At 46.8% G+C, this 18,284-nt stretch overlaps 1 protein-coding gene across 1 annotated transcript in view; it reads left to right on the top strand.

Annotated features, from left to right (window-relative positions):
• PEPD (peptidase D) overlaps positions 1 to 13,134 on the top strand; it is a 250,763-nt gene extending 237,629 nt beyond the window's left edge. Inside the window, exons 13-15 of the mRNA XM_069082634.1 lie at positions 2,706 to 2,890; positions 9,909 to 10,100; positions 12,582 to 13,134. Of these exons, the coding sequence (XP_068938735.1) occupies positions 2,706 to 2,890; positions 9,909 to 10,100; positions 12,582 to 12,722 (518 nt within the window). The 3' untranslated portion in view covers positions 12,723 to 13,134. The remainder of the gene's footprint in view (positions 1 to 2,705; positions 2,891 to 9,908; positions 10,101 to 12,581) is intronic.
• Positions 13,135 to 18,284: the final 5,150 nt, after the last annotated feature.

Below are 18,284 nucleotides of genomic sequence, written 5' to 3'. Positions count from 1 at the left end.
ACCTGCTTTCAACTTTCTACATGTGACTCCCTGGGCAGTTGGAAAGTCAGACTCTACTCCTACCCCTGCCCTATTTTTACAACCTGAGCTCAGACTCCAAGATGTTAACCCTCTTGACCAAGTTCTCCTGGAGCAATTGAGTGATCAGTGGGACCCCAGCCCCTTTCCCTTGGTATCCTCAATGTCTCGGAGCCCACTGTGTTAGATTCCTCCAACTGGGTGGATGGGAGCTCCAGAAATTGGTCCCAAATAGTGGTCATGGAGCAGTCCCCAAGAACAAGTGAAACCCCAACAAACCCAGTGTCCCCCTCCTACTTAACAAGTTTCATCCTCCTCTCTACTATCAGAACCTGGTTTCAGACCCCAGACAAAACAGGCCTTCCCCCAACTTGATTCTAGCAAATTCCATTATAAATTGTAGTCCAGTAGTCTGGATGATTCTTGAAGTTCGTTTTATTGGGCTTTGGCCTAAAAGTCCTACCCTCAGGAAGCTTCAAGGAAAATCGAGGAGATAAGAGAAGCAGCGATGCCATATCTCCTCCTGCATGTGCTCAGCCCTGAGAAGATGGGGAGCAGTAGGTTCAGGCCCTGCCCCCAGAAGTACCCAGTCTGGAGCAGGTTGTCAGATGCCTGGGACTGGTAGGACTTGGCCCGCAGAGAACGAAGAGAGACTCTCACTCTCTGCTGTGACTGAGGGCTTGATGGGGCCTGGGTGGTTCAGGCTCTAACCGTGGGAAAGTGAGGGCCAGGTAATCTAAGACTGGGACTTTGTGCAGGTGTGGAATGGGTGAGGAGCCAGGGGGATTACTGAAGGCCTTCAGGGTGTCCTCATCCTGAGCTGGGAACTCAGGCACTGACCACTGGCAGTCTTTCCTTTTCTCCTGGCTGTGGACACGGTTGTTCTTTGTCTTCTCTCTAATTCTCTTCCTCCTATGAGGAACCAGAGGGCAGCAGGAAGAGTGCCGAGCTGAGATTGAGACTAGGGTCCTAGCCCCTAGCTGCACCAGCGCGTGCTGTTTGACTTTAAGTAAGGTTCCTTCCCTTCTCTGGACCTCAGTTTCCCCATATGGAACATAAAGGAGTTGGCCTTTATCTCAGAGGTCTCTTCCAGCTTGGATGTTACCTGGTTCTATCCTGTTTCCCCATTATCTCTCTCCCTGGGACGAGCCCCATAGAAACCACCTGAAAGGGGCCCCACTGGAGCTGGGAGCTGAAAGCAGACTCAGGTTGGGGGTTGGGGGGAGCAACTTGAAATGTGGCCAATCTTTGCCTAGGGGGCGGGTTTTTCCCCCTAGAAAGCTATTTGGCTACTGACCTTTACCCAGTCACATGAGACAAAGATGGATTTGATTAGGAGGGGCGGGGACATCTTGGATCTTAGGGAGCAGCACTTGCTGCCCAACTCTGTGGCTCCTATAACCCCCCGCCCCCCACAAAACCAGGCCAACCCAGCCCAAAGGGAGAAGCAGACTAGGCTACAGATGTTTTTGGCCCTGGACAACAGCAGTGCTTGCCAGGTCTGGGTGGAGGGAGCTGCACCTTAGCCCAGTTACCTTCACTCTGCAGCAACTCTGGAGGGTGACTCAGATCCCCAGGGCGATGCTGGAGGCAAAGCCAGCCCCCGCCAAACCACCCATTCTGCTGTGAGCTCCAACCCCCAAACAACTCCCTCAGTAGGGGCATGTTCTGCTGTAGGGGTGAGATTCAGCTACTGCCAGAGGAGAGGGAGCTCAAGGTTACCTAGCCCAGGTTCCTCTCTCCAGGTTGTAGCTAAAAAGCCAGTCACATGTACAAAGACTCCACCTCTCTGACCAACTGAGATTGAATAAAAAGAAATTAAAGGTCTTGCATTCATGCAAGTGGAGGGGCCTTTTTATCCACATTCATCTCTCACTTGAGGCCAGGACAGAGCCTGCAGAGTCAGAAAGGGGTATAAAGCAATTCCTCAGACCCCAGACAGCAAGAAAAGATGTCCTGGAGGCTGTCCTGCTCACTGCAGAGTGCGCATTTCTAGAATTTGTGCCATCATGGGAATGGGCTGGAAACAGAAGCCATTCCAGGCTAGCTTAGCTAAATCCCTGGGCTGTGGGGGGGCTCCATCTCAGGCTGGAAAGAGGAGTCAGGGAATCACATGCCTGCCCATGGGGATGACCCCCCCGCCCCCAAACCACCTGTCAGGTTCTACCGGCATTTGATCCTGAGAAGACTCTGGACCTGGCCTCAAGATCTCACGGATAGCTTCTGTTTTTAATGGCCAGTTTTTCCCTGGGTTGCCTGTTCCAGTGAACCTTTCCAATGAACCACCTTCTATAGACAGATGCCAGGGGCTGTGAGTAAATTCTCCAGCAGTGGGGATGAATTGTGCTGAACCTTCTACATGCTCCCAGAGGCCAGGGGTGCATATTCTCAATAGAAACAGATGGTGGGAGCATCCCCCTTGAACAGGTGTCACTTGTGGCATGGTCCAGGTTGAATGCACAGGTGTGATGGGACAGGATTGCCAGGTGACTTCAACTCTTTAAGAAAAGGCTAAGCATGTGAGTTGATTCTTATCTGTGAGGCCAGGGGTGACTTTGGCAGCAATGTCCCGGGGGGGGGTGAGGATGTTCAGGCTGCTCACCCTTAGAGATGAGAGGCCTCTCTTCATCTGCTGGAGCTTCATTTCAGCTAAAGTTGCCGGGTGGCTTGTCTCTCTCCCTCCACAGGAGTATCGTGGCCTGACATGCACCGCCTGGCGGACCGAGTCCACCTGGAGGAGCTCACTCGCATCAGCATCCTGACCGGCAACGTGGACGATATGGTCAGGGTCCACCTGGGCGCTGTGTTCATGCCTCATGGACTCGGGCACTTCCTCGGAATTGATGTGCATGACGTTGGTGGCTACCCCGAGGTCAGTATTGGAATGCTTCTGTCAGAAAAGCCCAGGATCTCCATCTAGCATCGAGAATCCTGACCTTTTGTTCGCTGCGTCATCCTCTATCTGGGATCCCAACACTGACTCCATTTGCTCCCACTGGGGCCAGTGTTGATATCACAGGAAGTGGATCCAGTTCCATTAGCAAAGATGGGGAAGAATGACTTAGTCATCCTCTCTAAAGTATGTTTCTTTGTTTTCAAGGTCACTCATTTATTAAATTCCAGCTCTCAGTTATCCATGGGCCTGGCCATCCTATTTGTGGAATATCTGACCCCCTGCTTCTCATTCTCATGCTACCTGCTTAGAGCCATTAGGTATGCTATCCAAGGGCATGATGGCCAGGAAGAGGACAAAGGCCACCTGGCCCCTTTTTCTCCTCATGAGCAAGCTTGGAAAAGTCCTCACTTGAGAAGGGGTTTCTGGAATCCAGGCCTTCTCTTGCCGGCCAAGCACCGGCCACAAAGAGCTAGTGGTGGATTTCATGGTGCAGAGACTGGTGACAGCTGACATTTATAAAACCCTTCACATACTTTCTCTCACTTGACCCTCACAGTAGCCTTGTGAGGTAACGACTACTGGTATCCATCTTACACAGTGAGGAAACTGAGGCTCCGAGTGGTTAACTGACTTGCCCATAGTCACATAACCAGGATGTATCAGAGACAGGACTCAAACCTAGGCCTCCTGCGTCTAGGTTCAGCATCCTTTCCCCTGTCTCACATTTCCTCTTTTTCGGTAGCCCCCAAAGCCCCACTTGACGCTTCTGAGACCAGCAGATGTTCCGACTCCCTCACTGGGAAATATTTGGAGAAATTCAAAACCATTTCAGCCAAGGTGGCAGCCATTGTTGGTGCCTGGAGTGTGCCATGTGGGAATGGATAGGAGTACCGGGCCAGCCTCCAGCAGAGTTCTGAGGAATGCATCCACCCTGTCCCCTGCACCACAGAGAAGATTGTCATGGTAGGCAGTGACAGGGAGACCCCAGAGCCCCAGTTGCTCCCTCCATATTTCTGAGGCTGGCAGCCAACCTGGCACAGCCACATCTATGAGGATGGGCCCTGCCCTCAGCAAAGCCTGTGCAGAGGGAATTGTAATAGCCCCACACCATCTGGAATTTCATGTGTCTCAAAGCCCTTTCACATCCATCCTCTCAATCAGACAGGTAGTACAGGAGTTACTATCCCCATTTTACAGACAGGAAGTCAGAGCTCAGAGAGGAGAAGAAAAACAGCCAAGGTCTTCAGGCGAGTTGGGCTAAAGAGAGAGCAGGACTAAAGCCTGAGTCTCCTTCCACCAGACTGTGTCTGGCATCCTGCCCAATGTGGGCCCCAAGTAGCTTTTCTCAGATTCTTCTCTTGCAGAGAGAGGAAGCAAAGACAAGCTATTTCTTGTTTGCCTCCCTCTTGAAAGCCTGGTTAGTTCAAAACGTGCCACCCTGTATTAAATGGTCATCTGTGTCCCTAAGGTGTGGCAGATACCATGTCTCTTTCTATTCTCATGCACTTGGAATTTCTCAAAATCCAGGCTCCCATTCTGAGTCTTCTTTTTCTAGCATATTGGTGCCTCAGAGAACAAGGGTGGAGCCAGCTTCAAGAAGCCAAAGTAGGAACCTGCTCCCACCTCTAAATTTCTAGAGGGTTTTCTGAGGCCAAGGCTTCTGGCTCTCATAAAAATAATAACTCATTTTAAGGTTCACAAAATATTTCCCTCATAATAATTCAATGAGGAAGATATGGAAATACGCCCATTTTATAGATGAAGAAACTGGGGGCGGGGAGGGGTGCTGATTGGTGTAGCAGTTTGCCCAAGGTCATATAGCTAGTATCAGCCCTGGAATTTGAATCCAGAACAGACTTCAAATCCAGCCCTCTATGCTATACTGCCTTTGTGTCTGATGCCCCCTTCACCCAACAGCACTGCCTTTGAGAGCAGAGGTCTGAGCTTCCTGACTCCCCTTCACCCCACAGAGCACCCTATCTGATGTTCTTGCCTTAACTCTTTAATGAGAAGCTGTCATTTGAGCTGAAATTGAGGAGGGGTGCATCAGTGGTCATGGGCCCATTAGAGATCAGCATGACCAATACTCCTCAAAAGAATGCCAATACTTCTTAAAAAAAAAAATTACTTTTAAAATAGTTCTTGGCCAAGAAAGGGCTGGCGAGCAAGCACTGGCAGGGCCAAGGAAGGCAGCAGGAGGCCCAGGACCGTCCTTTGTGCCCAGTGGTGGTGTATGCTCTCAGGGACTCTGAGTACATGAGCATGCCCTGCATACATTGGCCCTTTGACTGAGCACTGATTTCACAATGGAAGTGATTGTGCAAGCTGCTCACGCCTACCATGCCTTATTGTCTAATTAGCTAAGATGCACAGTCTTTGCCTTTTGGCTGCAGGATATTTTGAAAGCACCAAGAAAGATTTTGGGGGAAAAAAAAAATTGCTCAAGAAAAGCATTATTATTCAATTATTTTTTCCTCAAGTGTAAACAGTTAAATTTTGAGAAACAAAATGAGTTTTAATTTCCTAATTTCTGTCTGTCATAAAGTATGTTGTGTGCCAAGTGTAGATGCTTCCAGACATTGTTAACTGAGATTCGTTATTCATTAGTCGCCAAAGCGACTTTTTCCAACATAGAAAATTGGCAGCAGAATGTTTTCATCTTTTCCAGTAAGCAGTCTTTGTGTGCTTGTAGCTTCTTTTCCTGTGACAGATAAACAGTGCAGGGAAAATGCTGCTTTGCCTATAAAAGTAATTTGTTTTATTTAAAACCTACAGATGGATTTGGATCTTCTCTTTGCTTTTGGCTTAAGGAAAGCTCTTGCTTGGGGCAAACCCTATTAGCTGTGCACACAGTGCTGGCAGGGGTGCTCACTAAGCCTGGAATTGCCCTGAGTCGAGGCCTTGGTTTGAACCGTGGGGCAGTCACCACTAGAAGCTAATAGGCCCAGATGGCTGTTGCTGGTGGCTAATGTATACAGCCTTCACCAGCAACATATGCACAGAGATCGTTGGCCAGTGTGAAGTCACTGCCATCATCAGCCGACGCTCACAGTCACTGCTCTCATTGGCTGATGCACACAGGCAGGCGCCATCATCCGCTGGCCCCTCAGATCATTGCTCCATTTTCTGATGAATGTGGGGGGTCTTGGTGCATATACAGTTGCCATCGCTGGCCAAAGCAGAATTCACCTCAGGTGGTGTGCCCCCCCGAGTCTTCCATTTAGAGCTAGAAAGGACCTTATAAGGCAACAAGTCCTGGTCCAAGCTCCTTGTTTTCCAGGTGAGAAGCAGAGGCCCAGCAAGGGGGAGTGGACAAGGAGAAAGCCACAGAGCTGGGATTGAAACAGGCCATTAGTGCAGTGCCCCTCACGGCTCCAGGCCATCTCCTTCCCTTTTGTAGGAGGTGTATGTTGTAAGCAGAGACAAGAGAGGTAGCATAGACAAGACAGAGGGGAACTGCTAGTAACAAATTGTCCTAAAATGATTGGGAAATACACATTGGGAGAAAGGGTAACTCACATGCAAATTGACTAGTGAGTGACACATTTCCATAGCTCCTCAGGCTCAAGTTGCTGCTTATGGGGCACAAGACTAGGAGAAAGAACAATGGGCTTGTGGGTCAGGATACCTGGGTTCTAGTGTAGGCCTTGCCACTAACTCAGTACATGACCTTGAGCAAGTCATTCCTCTTCCCTAGGCTTCAGTTTCCCCATCTGGAATGATGGGGAATGATGGATGGTCTCTAAGACCTTTCAGCTCTGACAGTATCTAAATTACAGATTTCTCTTGAAATGAATGAATGAGTGGATGGGTAGGTGGGTGGGTGGATGGATGGATGGATGGATGGATGGATGGGTGGGTGGGTGGGTGGATGGATGGATGGATGGATGGATGGATGGGTGGGTGGGTGGGTGAATTTTTTTGAAACGTATTAATCACCATGTGTGAAGCATTGTACTTACAAGGACAGCTAGGAGCAGCAGTGGATTGAGCACTGGTCTTGCAGTCTAGAAGACCTGAGTTCAACATTAGCCTCAGGCACTTGCCTGCTTTGTGATCCTGGGCAAGTCACTTAATCCCTGTCAGCCTCAGTTTCCTCATCTGTAAAGTGGGGACTATGTTAGTTATGACTAAGTTAGCATTATCAGTCAGAGGATCTCAAGTTAGAAAAAAGCTCAGTGGTCAGCTAGTCCAGCTCCTACAGCAGCCCCCACATGTAAAGTCCAACATCTACTTGAAGACTGCTGAAAAGGGGAGTTTACCCCCTCTTGGAGCAGCCCATTTCTTTTTGGGATAGCTCTGATTGTTAGGAAGCTTTCCCTTGTATGTAGCCTAACTCTGACCCTCTGCCACCTTCTGTCCCTTCTTCCTGCTTTAGCCGGTCTGCCCCTTCCTCTTTAGGAGCACACTGCACACTTAGGAGAGCTCTGAGGCCCCTCTCAGGTCTGAGTGTTCTGGGGTCCTTCACCTTGTCCAACCATGGAACAGCCTCCAGCTTCCAGATCCTTTGGGTTTCCCTTCACTGAAGACATGCCAGTTTTCAGTGCCCTTCTTAAAGTTTGATCCTTGGAATGGAGCATGCTGCTTTCAATGTGGTCTGGTGCAGGGCAGCTCAGCAGGAATGACCCCTTGCTGGTTCTGGACATCGTGCCTCTGATCATGCTCACAAACTGCATCAGAATTTTTTCTTCCATGCCACACCATTCATTCCTATCAAACTTACAATTCACTAAAACTCCCTGATCTTTTCTAAGAATATGGCAACTGAGAGGTGCCATAGTGCACAGAGTGCCAGACCTGAAGTCAGGAGGACCCATCTTCCTGAGGTCAGACCTGGCCTCAGATACTCCCTAGCTGTGTAGCCCTGAGCAAGTCACTTAACCCTGTTTGCCTCAGTTTCCTCATCTGTAAAATGAGCTGGAGAACCAGTCAAGTAGATTTGCCAAGAAAATCCCAAATGGGGTCATGAAGAGTCAGACTCACCTGAATACCAACAGTCATCTAAGGCTAGCTCGCCCCTCCTGTACTTAGGTGACTTGTTTTAACCCAGTCATAAGACTTTACATTTATGCCTATTCTGCTTCTTCCTGTTAAGTTTGGCTCATTGTTCTAGCCTCAACCTGGCATCATTCTATCCAGATAGTAGCAGTTCTTCTTGGCTTTATGCCATCTGCAAATCTGATAAGCCTTCTGTCCTGTCCTCATTCCAGTGTGATAGAAATGTTGAATAGCATAAAGCTAAAGCTAGATCCCTGGGGCACTGCAGCAGAGACCTGTTTCCAGATTGGCCGCGATTGACCCATTAACAGTTACTTGCACACAAAGCAGAGCACCTCTATATACATTCCTCAGGGGGCTGCTCTGACCTAGGGTCCCATCACCACGCACAATATTTGGGGGAAGATAGGGAGAGCTGTGTCATTTGCATGCCTGTCAGTGTATGCAAGGATATACTTGTATGTGTGCCTAATGTACATGACTGTATCTTTCGGCATGTACACATATGGACTGGCATGTGCATATGCCAGAGTAGGCTCCAGTTGGGCTGTGACAGCACCTTTCCCCCCTCCTGGAAGGCAGGCTGGAAACCTGGGGAGGTGGAGGGAGAAACACAGGAGACAGGATTCATGGGGCCGCTTTCCCACATTTGTCTCTTAGAAGGGAAAGGAACAGCCCTGAGAGGCCTCACAAGCTGCCTTAAGAGCTTTTTTGGCTATGCTGGACTTTTGGTAAACTGTTCCTCCAGCCAGGAGAGGGGCCCATCCTCAGGTCGGCTGAGGAAGAGGTCTGGAAGCCTGGCCTGGGGCTGCTGGAAACCCCAGCTGATGTCTGGAACCAGAGCAGACGCCATGTCTGCTGAGCATAAAAAGCGTAACCTCTCCCTTGGCTATGGAGAGAGACGGGCACAAACTTGGGGACTGAAGTATGAGGATGGGTGGGGGGGGCAAGTAAGGCCTGGGGAGAAGAAAGAGAAGTTAGGAAATGAGGAGGAGAGTGGAGAGGCTGGAGGACACTCCTGTCTTACCCTGTTCTGAGGACAGGGTCCACAGAGCGAAGTCAGGGAGAGCATGGTCAGAAGGTCATCATGGGCAGAGCTCATTTGGCAACCTTTGATCAAGGACATTGTACAGAGCTCAGAGCCAGGGCCCCCGGGTCCCATAGTACCTGGGCCAGTATGCGAGCCTCCTCAAGGGATTCATCTGGTGCTAATTGCATCATCACCAAGAGAGAAGCTCAGCAAATCTACCGCAAGGAGGGGGTCAGTGTGTCCTGGGGAGGTAGGGGAAAGTGGGAACCAGCATACAGCCCTTATTGGCTTGCATGTGTAAGTTTTGTCCCTCCTTCTCTGAGCACCCGCTGCCCTGAAAGTCAGCACCTAGGCACACACTGACGGCCCCACATTTGGTCTAGTCTTCTTGGCCAGATTAGCAACTCCCTGGAGGGGGGGGGGGTTCCTCACCCAGCATGTCTAGGATGGGAAGAGCAGCCAGCGATTGATGTTCTGTTGCAAAAGAGAGCCCCACAAGCCAGAGTTCACAGTCTACTTTGCAAGACAAAAATAACAGGTGGAAAACCACTGGGGAGCAATGAGTAAAAGCTGGCCAACATCAGAGTCTGAGGTGGGATTGTCAGGGAGGGCTGGATGGAGGAGGTGGGGCCTGGGCTCATCTTCAGGGGAAGGGGAGGCCATTCTGGATATGAGAGAAAACAGAGCTTATCATGAGGTTGGACCCTGGCTCACTGCTGACTTAAGAGTTGTCAAGTTATCAGGGCCCTAGTCCTGGCTGCCACTAGAATTAGTGTGCAGTGTAACTGGACAACTCACCAGAGTGAGGCAGTGTTCGAAGCTCTCCAGGCTATTGTCCATCTGTCCAGGCTCCTGAGGGGAAGGGCTGTGTGTCTATGTGCATCCCTTGCGGCTTCTGGTCCCTGACCCCCCTCCCTTTGCAGCGGGCACTAACCAGCCACCTTTCTCTTCCCTCTCTCGTGCCAGGGTGTGGAGCGTATCGACGAGCCAGGCCTGAGGAGCCTGCGGACAGCGCGGACTCTGGAGCAGGGAATGGTGCTGACCGTGGAGCCAGGCATTTACTTCATTGACCACCTCCTAGACCAGGCCTTGGCTGACCCAGCGCAGGCCTGTTTCATCAATAACCACACCCTTCAGCGCTTCCGGGGCTTTGGTGGGGTGAGTGCCCCTTTGTTGCAGGACCGATTGCATTTACCTCACTCACTTCTTGTGATAATACTGATAAAGCACTATGTAATTATTATTAAGGTCACAATCTTAGCATTTCAGTTGGAATAAACTTTAGAGCCTGTCAGCTATTCCAGCCCAGACCCGACCAGTAGTCCTCTCTTTACTACTGGCATCAAGAAGTCATCTGGTCAGCTCCGCCTGAAAAACCTCAGCTCACGTTGTCCCCCAGTTTCTTTTTTTTATATCAAACCTCAGCTGGCCTCTCCATCACTTTGACCCACTGTTCTTGGTCCTGCCATATGAGCCTAAGCAGGACAAGTCTTAATTGCCCTTCCACATGCCCTTTTTAAGATGACTGTCCCATCCCCAGAGTCTTCTCATTTATAGAATAAGCAAGTCTGCTGCTTCCAGCCAGTCTAGATATGGCGTGATCTGCGGTCCCTAGGACACCATAGGGAGAGGCTTGGCCATGACACTGAACAGTGGAGACGAATCAGGGAAGCTGAGGCAGCTGCCAGGCTCTTGTCCAGAGCCCAAAGGGCAGTGGCAGTGTCCTCATTTGGACACCAGGGGGTCAGTGCCTGGCCCTATATCCCCTGCTCTGCTTGGGCCAGTGTGCATGTGACTAACAAATCTCCAGGACTTTGCCCTCCCCTGTTGAATCATTTGTGGCAGCTGTGGGATTGTTATCTCCCTGAACTGTCAGTTCAGGAAGATAACAAGTTTTATCAGTTGGTTGGGGAGGTTGCTGAGGGAGAGCAGGTCTCACCATGTTTGCAGGGAGAGAGGGGGGCAGACTAGACTCAAAGGGACACATGTGCATTGGCTCAGCCTGGTGTGGACTGACTGTCTCCTGTTATTTCTCCCCACCACCAAGTGCCCCTCCGAAAGTCCACAGGGCCCATCCTGGGCACGCTGATTACTGTGGCTCTGGGGCTGCTTGGTCCCGACTTAGCACATGATGCTGTTAAGTGGATAGATTCCGTCCCCATGTGAGCTGGTGCACGTCATGCCTGGCCACAAGATGACCCAGCAGTCTCACAGACACGTGTCCTTGGTCACAAGGAAAACCAAGCGGGAAGAATGCAGATGGCCCAGGATGGCCCCCTCCCTGCTGCCAACAGCACATATCCTGTTAATGGGGCCGGGGGCATCCTCTATGTAAAAATGGCTTCTTTATTATAAGTGTACGTGTGGTCACATCAGACACCTGAGGAGCTTTAGTTTGATGGCTTATTCTCAGCTGTTAAAGGATGGCTTTAATTTTACCTTGAGCTCATTTTTTAGGCCCTTACTTGCCATGAAGGAGAAAGCCAGGTTCGGCCCTGTGGCCAGGCCAGGGCCACTGTGGTCATATGTAAGAAAAGGATAGAAGAATTAGTGCTACCTGTAAGCTCTGTGGGTTCCAGCTTCTGGCAGAGGCAGCTTTAAATGAGTCAGGCTAGTTCCTTGTGAGGGGTTCAGGACTGCCCCTTTTCCAGAGAAGCTCCTCTTCTAGCCTGGAGCCTTTAGCATCACCAAGAAGTCAACCCCCAGGTTCTGGTCTCCTGATTTCTCTGTAGGGGCTTAGGGGAGAAACACAGACTGAATCTTCTAGCCCTGGTGGACTGCTCCACCCTCCCCACCATTCCTCAGCATTCAGGGACCCAAGGATTCCAAATCGGGAGCTAGGACTTGGCCAGGTTGGACAAGCCAGGAGACAGAGAAGTCTCCACAAGCTGTGGTGGTGATTCTGTGCAGCAAAAAGTGGCTCTTAGGGTTGAGCTTTCCCACTGATGCCCAAAAAAGCCACAGACAGACCCCACTGTCAGAAACCCACAGAAAGGTGTGGCTGATATAGATCTTGGTCCAAGGGCATCCCAGAAGTCAGACCTCCATTGGAAATGGAAATCCCACAAGAGAACAGCCATCCAGCAAGACCCTTGCAGGAAACTCCAGATATTCCCCAGCTCCTTTCCTAAGATGTATTCTAGCCCCTATCACCCTGTGTTCTTTGACTTTTGGAGTAGCTGCCACTGGCCTAGCACTTGAAGGTTTGCAGAGTACTTTACCCAGGTCATTGCATTTGGTACTCACAGCCCCTGTCAGGTAGATGCTGCCATTACCCTGTTTTATAGATGGAGAATGTGAGACTTAGAAAAGTTACTTGCCCAGGTTACAACGTTTGAGATGGAATTTCAAAACAGGTCTTCCTAATTTTAAGTCCAGTAGTCTAACCACTACTCCCTGCTGCTTCCTTGCCCCTTAAGAATTCTTCACTATGTACATCTGTGACACTTACACAACTTCCCAGAGTGACTTCACACTGTCCCCTTCCTAGGGCTCCCTCAATAGTCCCGTTTGAGAAGGACTCATACCCACCCCTGAGGTAACAGGGTGTCCTCCAAGGAAGGAAAATGAAGGGCTTTGTAAACAGACCTCCCCACAGGCCTCGCCCATAGTGACAAATGCATACGTCTGCCTTCCTAGGTGCGCATTGAGGAGGATGTGGTGGTGACTGCGAGTGGTGTGGAGCTGCTGACTTGTGTGCCTCGAACCGTGGAGGAAATAGAAGCATGCATGGCAGGCTCCAGCAAGGCCTTCGCTCCTGCTCCTAGCCAGAAGGAGTAGAGCCTGGGGGTTCCCAGCCCACTCCCTCCTCTGAAATGAGATAATCCATGGGGAGCCACTGCCTCACATTTACGGCTTTTTATGAAATCAGCAGAGCAAATCATAATATTAAGTACCAATGCCTTATTACTAGAATACCAAGTTTTCTCTGGATGGTTAATCTGCCCTTCCAAGAATGCAATCCCAATTCCTTGGGGGTGGGAGATAGGGAATAAATGCTGATTTAAAAGAAAATATACACAGCAACACCAGACAAATGTTTCAGTACATGCTGAGAAGACAGGATTGTTTTCTCAGGAAAGATACATTCCTGATTTTTTCTTTCTCAAAAATCAGCACTTTTTACTCAGTTTTTCTTCAGTCTTTCCTGTTCCAGCCCAAATCTACATTAAAACTTATGTCTTTAAAATTGCCTGGAGTGTTCTGCTCTTGGTTTCTTCCCAGATTTGCAGTTTGAAGTAAACTCTTAAGGTTACTATCTTTTCATGCTCCTCTATCCCTTTAAATTCATAGTGCATTCTCCTGGGTGCTGCCTCTGATTTGGAGGAATGACTGACACCCCTTTCTCAATTCCATGGCTCCAAGTTCCTCTTGTGCCAGGACCGGGCCCTCCTAAACATGAATAAAAAACCATCTGATGTCCAGTCACTGTCTTCAGGTGCTTCCACCAGAGCCCACCTGCTCTGACACCACATTCTTAGAGGAGGTGGCCAAGTTTTTCACTGAAGATAAAGTCCATGACTGTCTGAGGGTGGATGGATGGAATTCTGGGAGAAAGTGACCAGCTTGGGGGAGGGGTGTTGGGGTCTGTCTAAGAGGCAAAGCAGTGGATCAGTGGAATAGACTGGGTACATAAGTGTTTGATAAAATGCAAGGATCCCAGCTTTTGGGACAAGAACTCACTATTTAACAAAAATTGCTGGGAAAACTGGAAAGCAATTTGGCAGAAACTGGGCATGAACCAGTATCTCACACAGTATACCAAGATAAGGTCAAAAAGGTACATGGTTCAGACATAAGAGTGATGCCATAAGCAAATTAAGGGAGCATGGAATAGTTAGTTGTAAGATCCATGGATAAGGGAAGAATTTATGACCAAACAAGAGATAGCAAGCATTATAGAATATAAAAAGTGGATAATATTGATTGCATTAAAAGGTTTGGTTCAAACAAAACCAATGCAGGCAAGATTAGAAGGAAAGCAAACAGCTGAGGGAAAAACATTCTACAAGAAGTTTCTTTGATAAAGTCCTCATTTTTCAACTATATAGAGAACTGAGTAAAATTTCTAAGAATATGAATCATTTCCCCAATCAATAAATGGTCAAAGGATAGAAACAGGCAGTCTTCAGAAGAAGAAATCAAAACTCTATAGTCATATGAAAAGATGCTGAAAAATCTCTATTGATTAGACAAATTAAAACAACTCTGAGGTACCACCTCATTCCTAGCAGATTGGCTAATCTGACAAAAAGAAAATGACAAATGTTGGAGAGGATGTGGGGAAATGTGGATACTAATGCACACTGTTGGTGGAAGTGTGAACTGATGCAACCATTCTGGAGAACAATTTGGAGCTATGCCTAAAGGGCTATAAAATCCATTTAACCCAGCAATAATACCACTACTAGGTCTACATATCAAAGAGATTTTTAAAAAAATAGAAAAGGACTATATTTTATAGCAGCTCTTTTAGTGGTGGCAAAGAATTGGAAATTGAGGGGATGCCCATCAATTGGGGAATGGCTGAACAAGTTGTGGTATATAATTGTAATGGAATACTATTGTGCTACAAGAAATGACGAGCAGGATGCTTTCAGAAAAACCTGAGAAGACTTATATGAACTGATGCAAAGTGAAGTGAGCAGAACCAGGAGACACTGTACACAGTAAAAGCAATATTGCACAACGATCAACTGTGAACGGCTTGGCTATTCTCAACAATACAAGATCCAAGACAATTCCAAAGGACTAATAATGAAAAGTGTTATCTACTTCCAAAGAAAGAACTGATGGAGTTGAATGCAGGTAGACATATTATTTTTTTTACTTTATTTTTTCCATGGATTTTTTGGGGTCTGTTTTTCCTTTTACAACATGACTAACATGGAAATATGTTTTGCATGACTGCACATACATAACATATCAAACTTCTTGTCATCTCAGAAAGGGGTAGGAGGGAAAGAATTTGAAACTCAAAAATTTTTTAAATGAAAATATTTTTTAAATTGTTTTTACATGTAAGAGAATATATTTGAGCATGTTTGAAAGAAATAGAGGAGTCAGTTAATTAAGATTGAAAATTTGAGAGAAAGGGGACAATAGAAGTTGCAATCTGCTAGAGAAGACAGGAGGGAATGAGATCAAGTGCATGTAGAGAGCAGATACCATTATCACTTTGGGCAAAATAGACTGTACTCAGGATGAAGGGGACACTCTGAGCCACATACCCCTAATTTATACATCCCTTCTTCATACTTCGTTGCCCCCTCAGAAATACGCTATCTCACAAACCTCCTAATGCACACTTTGAGGAAAATACAAGGAAAAAGATACCTGCTTGAAATGTCTGTGTGGCTATCTGGTTTGTTAGTCCTGCTTGGAAACCTAGTATTTGTTGGAGCAGACTTCAAAAGTGGGAGAAGGTGGGAAATTGGCCTTTGCTTGAACTATAGTACCTTTTCTGTACTGGCAAAAAGATACAAATCTACAGGGCTGAAGCAAGAACATTTAAAATTGGAGACATTTCTGCCTCTCCTCAAGACCTGGTTGAAAGCCCACATTCTCCTGAAAGCCTCTCCTGACCACTCCAGCCCACAATGATCCCCTCATTTCCAACCCATGCTACACTTAATTATATTATGTCACACAGGCTTCATTTTACTGTACACAATCTTATTCACAAGTGTCATTTCTGTCATCTCCAAAGCAAGACTTCAAATCTATGAGATACTTATGAATGTGATGAATGCCAAAAAAATAAGTCAGTTTTGGGGAGGAGGGGGTTTCATAGCTCAACACTAGAAGAGACCTTAGACTCTATCTGGTCGAACACTTTTCTTTTATAGATGAAGAAATTGAAGCCCACAGAGGTTAGGTAATTTGCCCAAGATCACAGAGGTTAGAATTAGAGGCAAGATTTGAACCTTGGAGGTTGAAACTCTTTATCAGCACCTAATAAATAGTAGTAAAGTTCACAAAGTACTCATATCTTTAAAACATTCCTGTGAGGTGCATACTATTATTTCCCTCTTACAGATGAGGAAACTGAGGACAGAGAGGTTAAATGACTTGCCCATGGTTTCATAGCTAATAAGTGACTGAGGTCACATGTGAGAATCACATAGATTCTCTCTATGGTGCCCCCTATCTGCCTGAGAAAGCCAGTTGGCCTATTAGACAAGCTGGGGTGGTGGAGGTGCAGGGGGATGTAGAAGGGGTACAGGGAAGGGGAGAATGAGAATACTGCTGCTCAGACCAGTGCTTTCTGCCTTCTGAGGGGAACCTGGACCCAGAAGGAGCTTGAAAGATGAGTCATCAGGCAGGGAGAGATAATTAAAGAAAAACTCAAATCATTCCTAAGGATTTCTGGGCCAGGTGAGTTTTTCCATTCCTTTCTGTTTACTTATAGACACCATCAGGGTTTTATTGGAGGTTCCCTCCCCCTTTCCCATCCTCCAACTATTCCTGGAAGTGCATTGGGCAAAGGCTGGTTATATCCCACTCTGGACCCAGCTGTGTTTTATATGTTAACTTGCCAAATACAAAATAATTTCAACCCTAATGGCTCCTCAGATATCTATCACAGATGGTTCCCTTTCATAACTAGAACCATATTTGGATAGAAGTTGGATAATTTTCTCAATTCTTAATGTTCTCCATACACACCTCCACCTTTTCTCCCAATTATTACCTAGCTCACTAAATAGTTGTACCACTATGATACAGCTTGGAAACCTTAATTGTACCTAATTAAAATATTTTGTTGTGTTAGAATGCCACAGATAGACTGGAAAGCCTCAGTATTACAGGCCAACTTTCTATCTAAAGAATGAGTCTAATCATTTCAGCATGAAATGCCTATGGAAAAGTCACTTAAGAGTTCAGTAGGAATTGACTCACTTCTTATGGCATTAATACAAAACTGCTCTTATATATTGTCTCCTTAAATGCAACCATAGCAAATCTGTTTCTAAACCACCTTTTACATGCTTTTTCAATCTTAAATTTCTAGATTGTAATATCTGGACACTTGAAGAAAATTGTAAAGCAGCAGCTTAGTTAAACTTAGCACAATGCCTGGTACATAAGTGCTAAAGAAATGTTAAGTTACTGGGTTGTTTTTTTCCTGCTTATTTCCTTAAATAAACCATTTGTATAGAAGTTTTGAGTTTTCAGTTCTAAAGAGCCACAACTTAAATTTATCCTTGTTGAGATGCTTACAGTGTCATGATTGGCATTTTTTTTCCCTGAGTTTATATATTCAACACCCAGTGTGCTAGATGAAACATATGTTCTCTCTGGGGCTCTAACTCCCCCACCCAATTAGATGAACATGTAAGATAAAAAATTTTCATTGACAGAAAAACAATTCACTAATATCTGCAATGTGTGTAAGCCTTACATGTCCAAGAACTCTTTAGTGCCTGGAACTAAAACAATAATCAATAAGCATTTAAGGGCACTTAAATTATCAAAGATAATGAAACAATCCTGCCCTCAAGAAAAACTTAAAATCCAAGTATCCGGGTGTGGATACTGAGCTCATTAACTGTTAGCACCACCCCAGGGACAAACGATATAGCTTAGTAATAATTAAAAGCTAAGCTAGATGGCTTCCACTGTTATCATGCTAAGAAATGAGAGTATCCTTCTTAGACATAAGAACAGCTAGGAAGCAGTTGCATGTGCTATCAGACATGTTTATTTTGTTGGTGGAATTTAATAAAACTTTTTCTTACAATGGAGGATTTGGTGGGGGAAGGCATATCTGGATACAGTGAAAACAGAAAGATTAAGAAGGAATGTGCGGATAATTCACCAAGGTCACATTAAGATTCTCAGCAGATACTAGGTGTGATGATGACCTGACAAGTAACAGTGCTTGAGCTGACACTAGATAGAAATGCTTCAAAAACATTTGCCCACCATTAAGGGGCTCACTTCTGCTACTTACTATATCTTTGTGTCCCGGGCAAAGTCCCTTAGCTTCTCTAAGGTCTCAGTTGCCTTATTTGTAATGTAGGATAACATCTATCCTATCCACCTCACAGAACTGTGAACAGGGAAACAGAACAGGGAAAGCACTTTGTAAAGCCTGAAGCACTACAGAAACGAGAATTCTTATCTTCCTTTCAGTTCTAAACCCCATGACCTTACAATATAATGGAGAAGAATTTTATTGAGCTAGTTACCCTGCCTAGATGTGCTTATAATCCTCAGCCAGCGCAGACTAGGGAGACTGTTTTATTCTGAATGTAGCCAAGTACGAATAATCACTGGGATAAAATATGGTCCCTTGCTGGCAGTAGGCTAGCTTTCCTATGAACTATGTTTCAGCAA

The sequence above is a fragment of the Petaurus breviceps genome, unplaced genomic scaffold, assembly GCF_028583685.1.
Source record: "Petaurus breviceps papuanus isolate PSGF00001 unplaced genomic scaffold, PetGlider_PUasm1.0 171, whole genome shotgun sequence".
Taxonomy (NCBI): Eukaryota; Metazoa; Chordata; class Mammalia; order Diprotodontia; family Petauridae; genus Petaurus; species Petaurus breviceps.
This window is presented reverse-complemented; position numbering and strand designations above follow the sequence as displayed.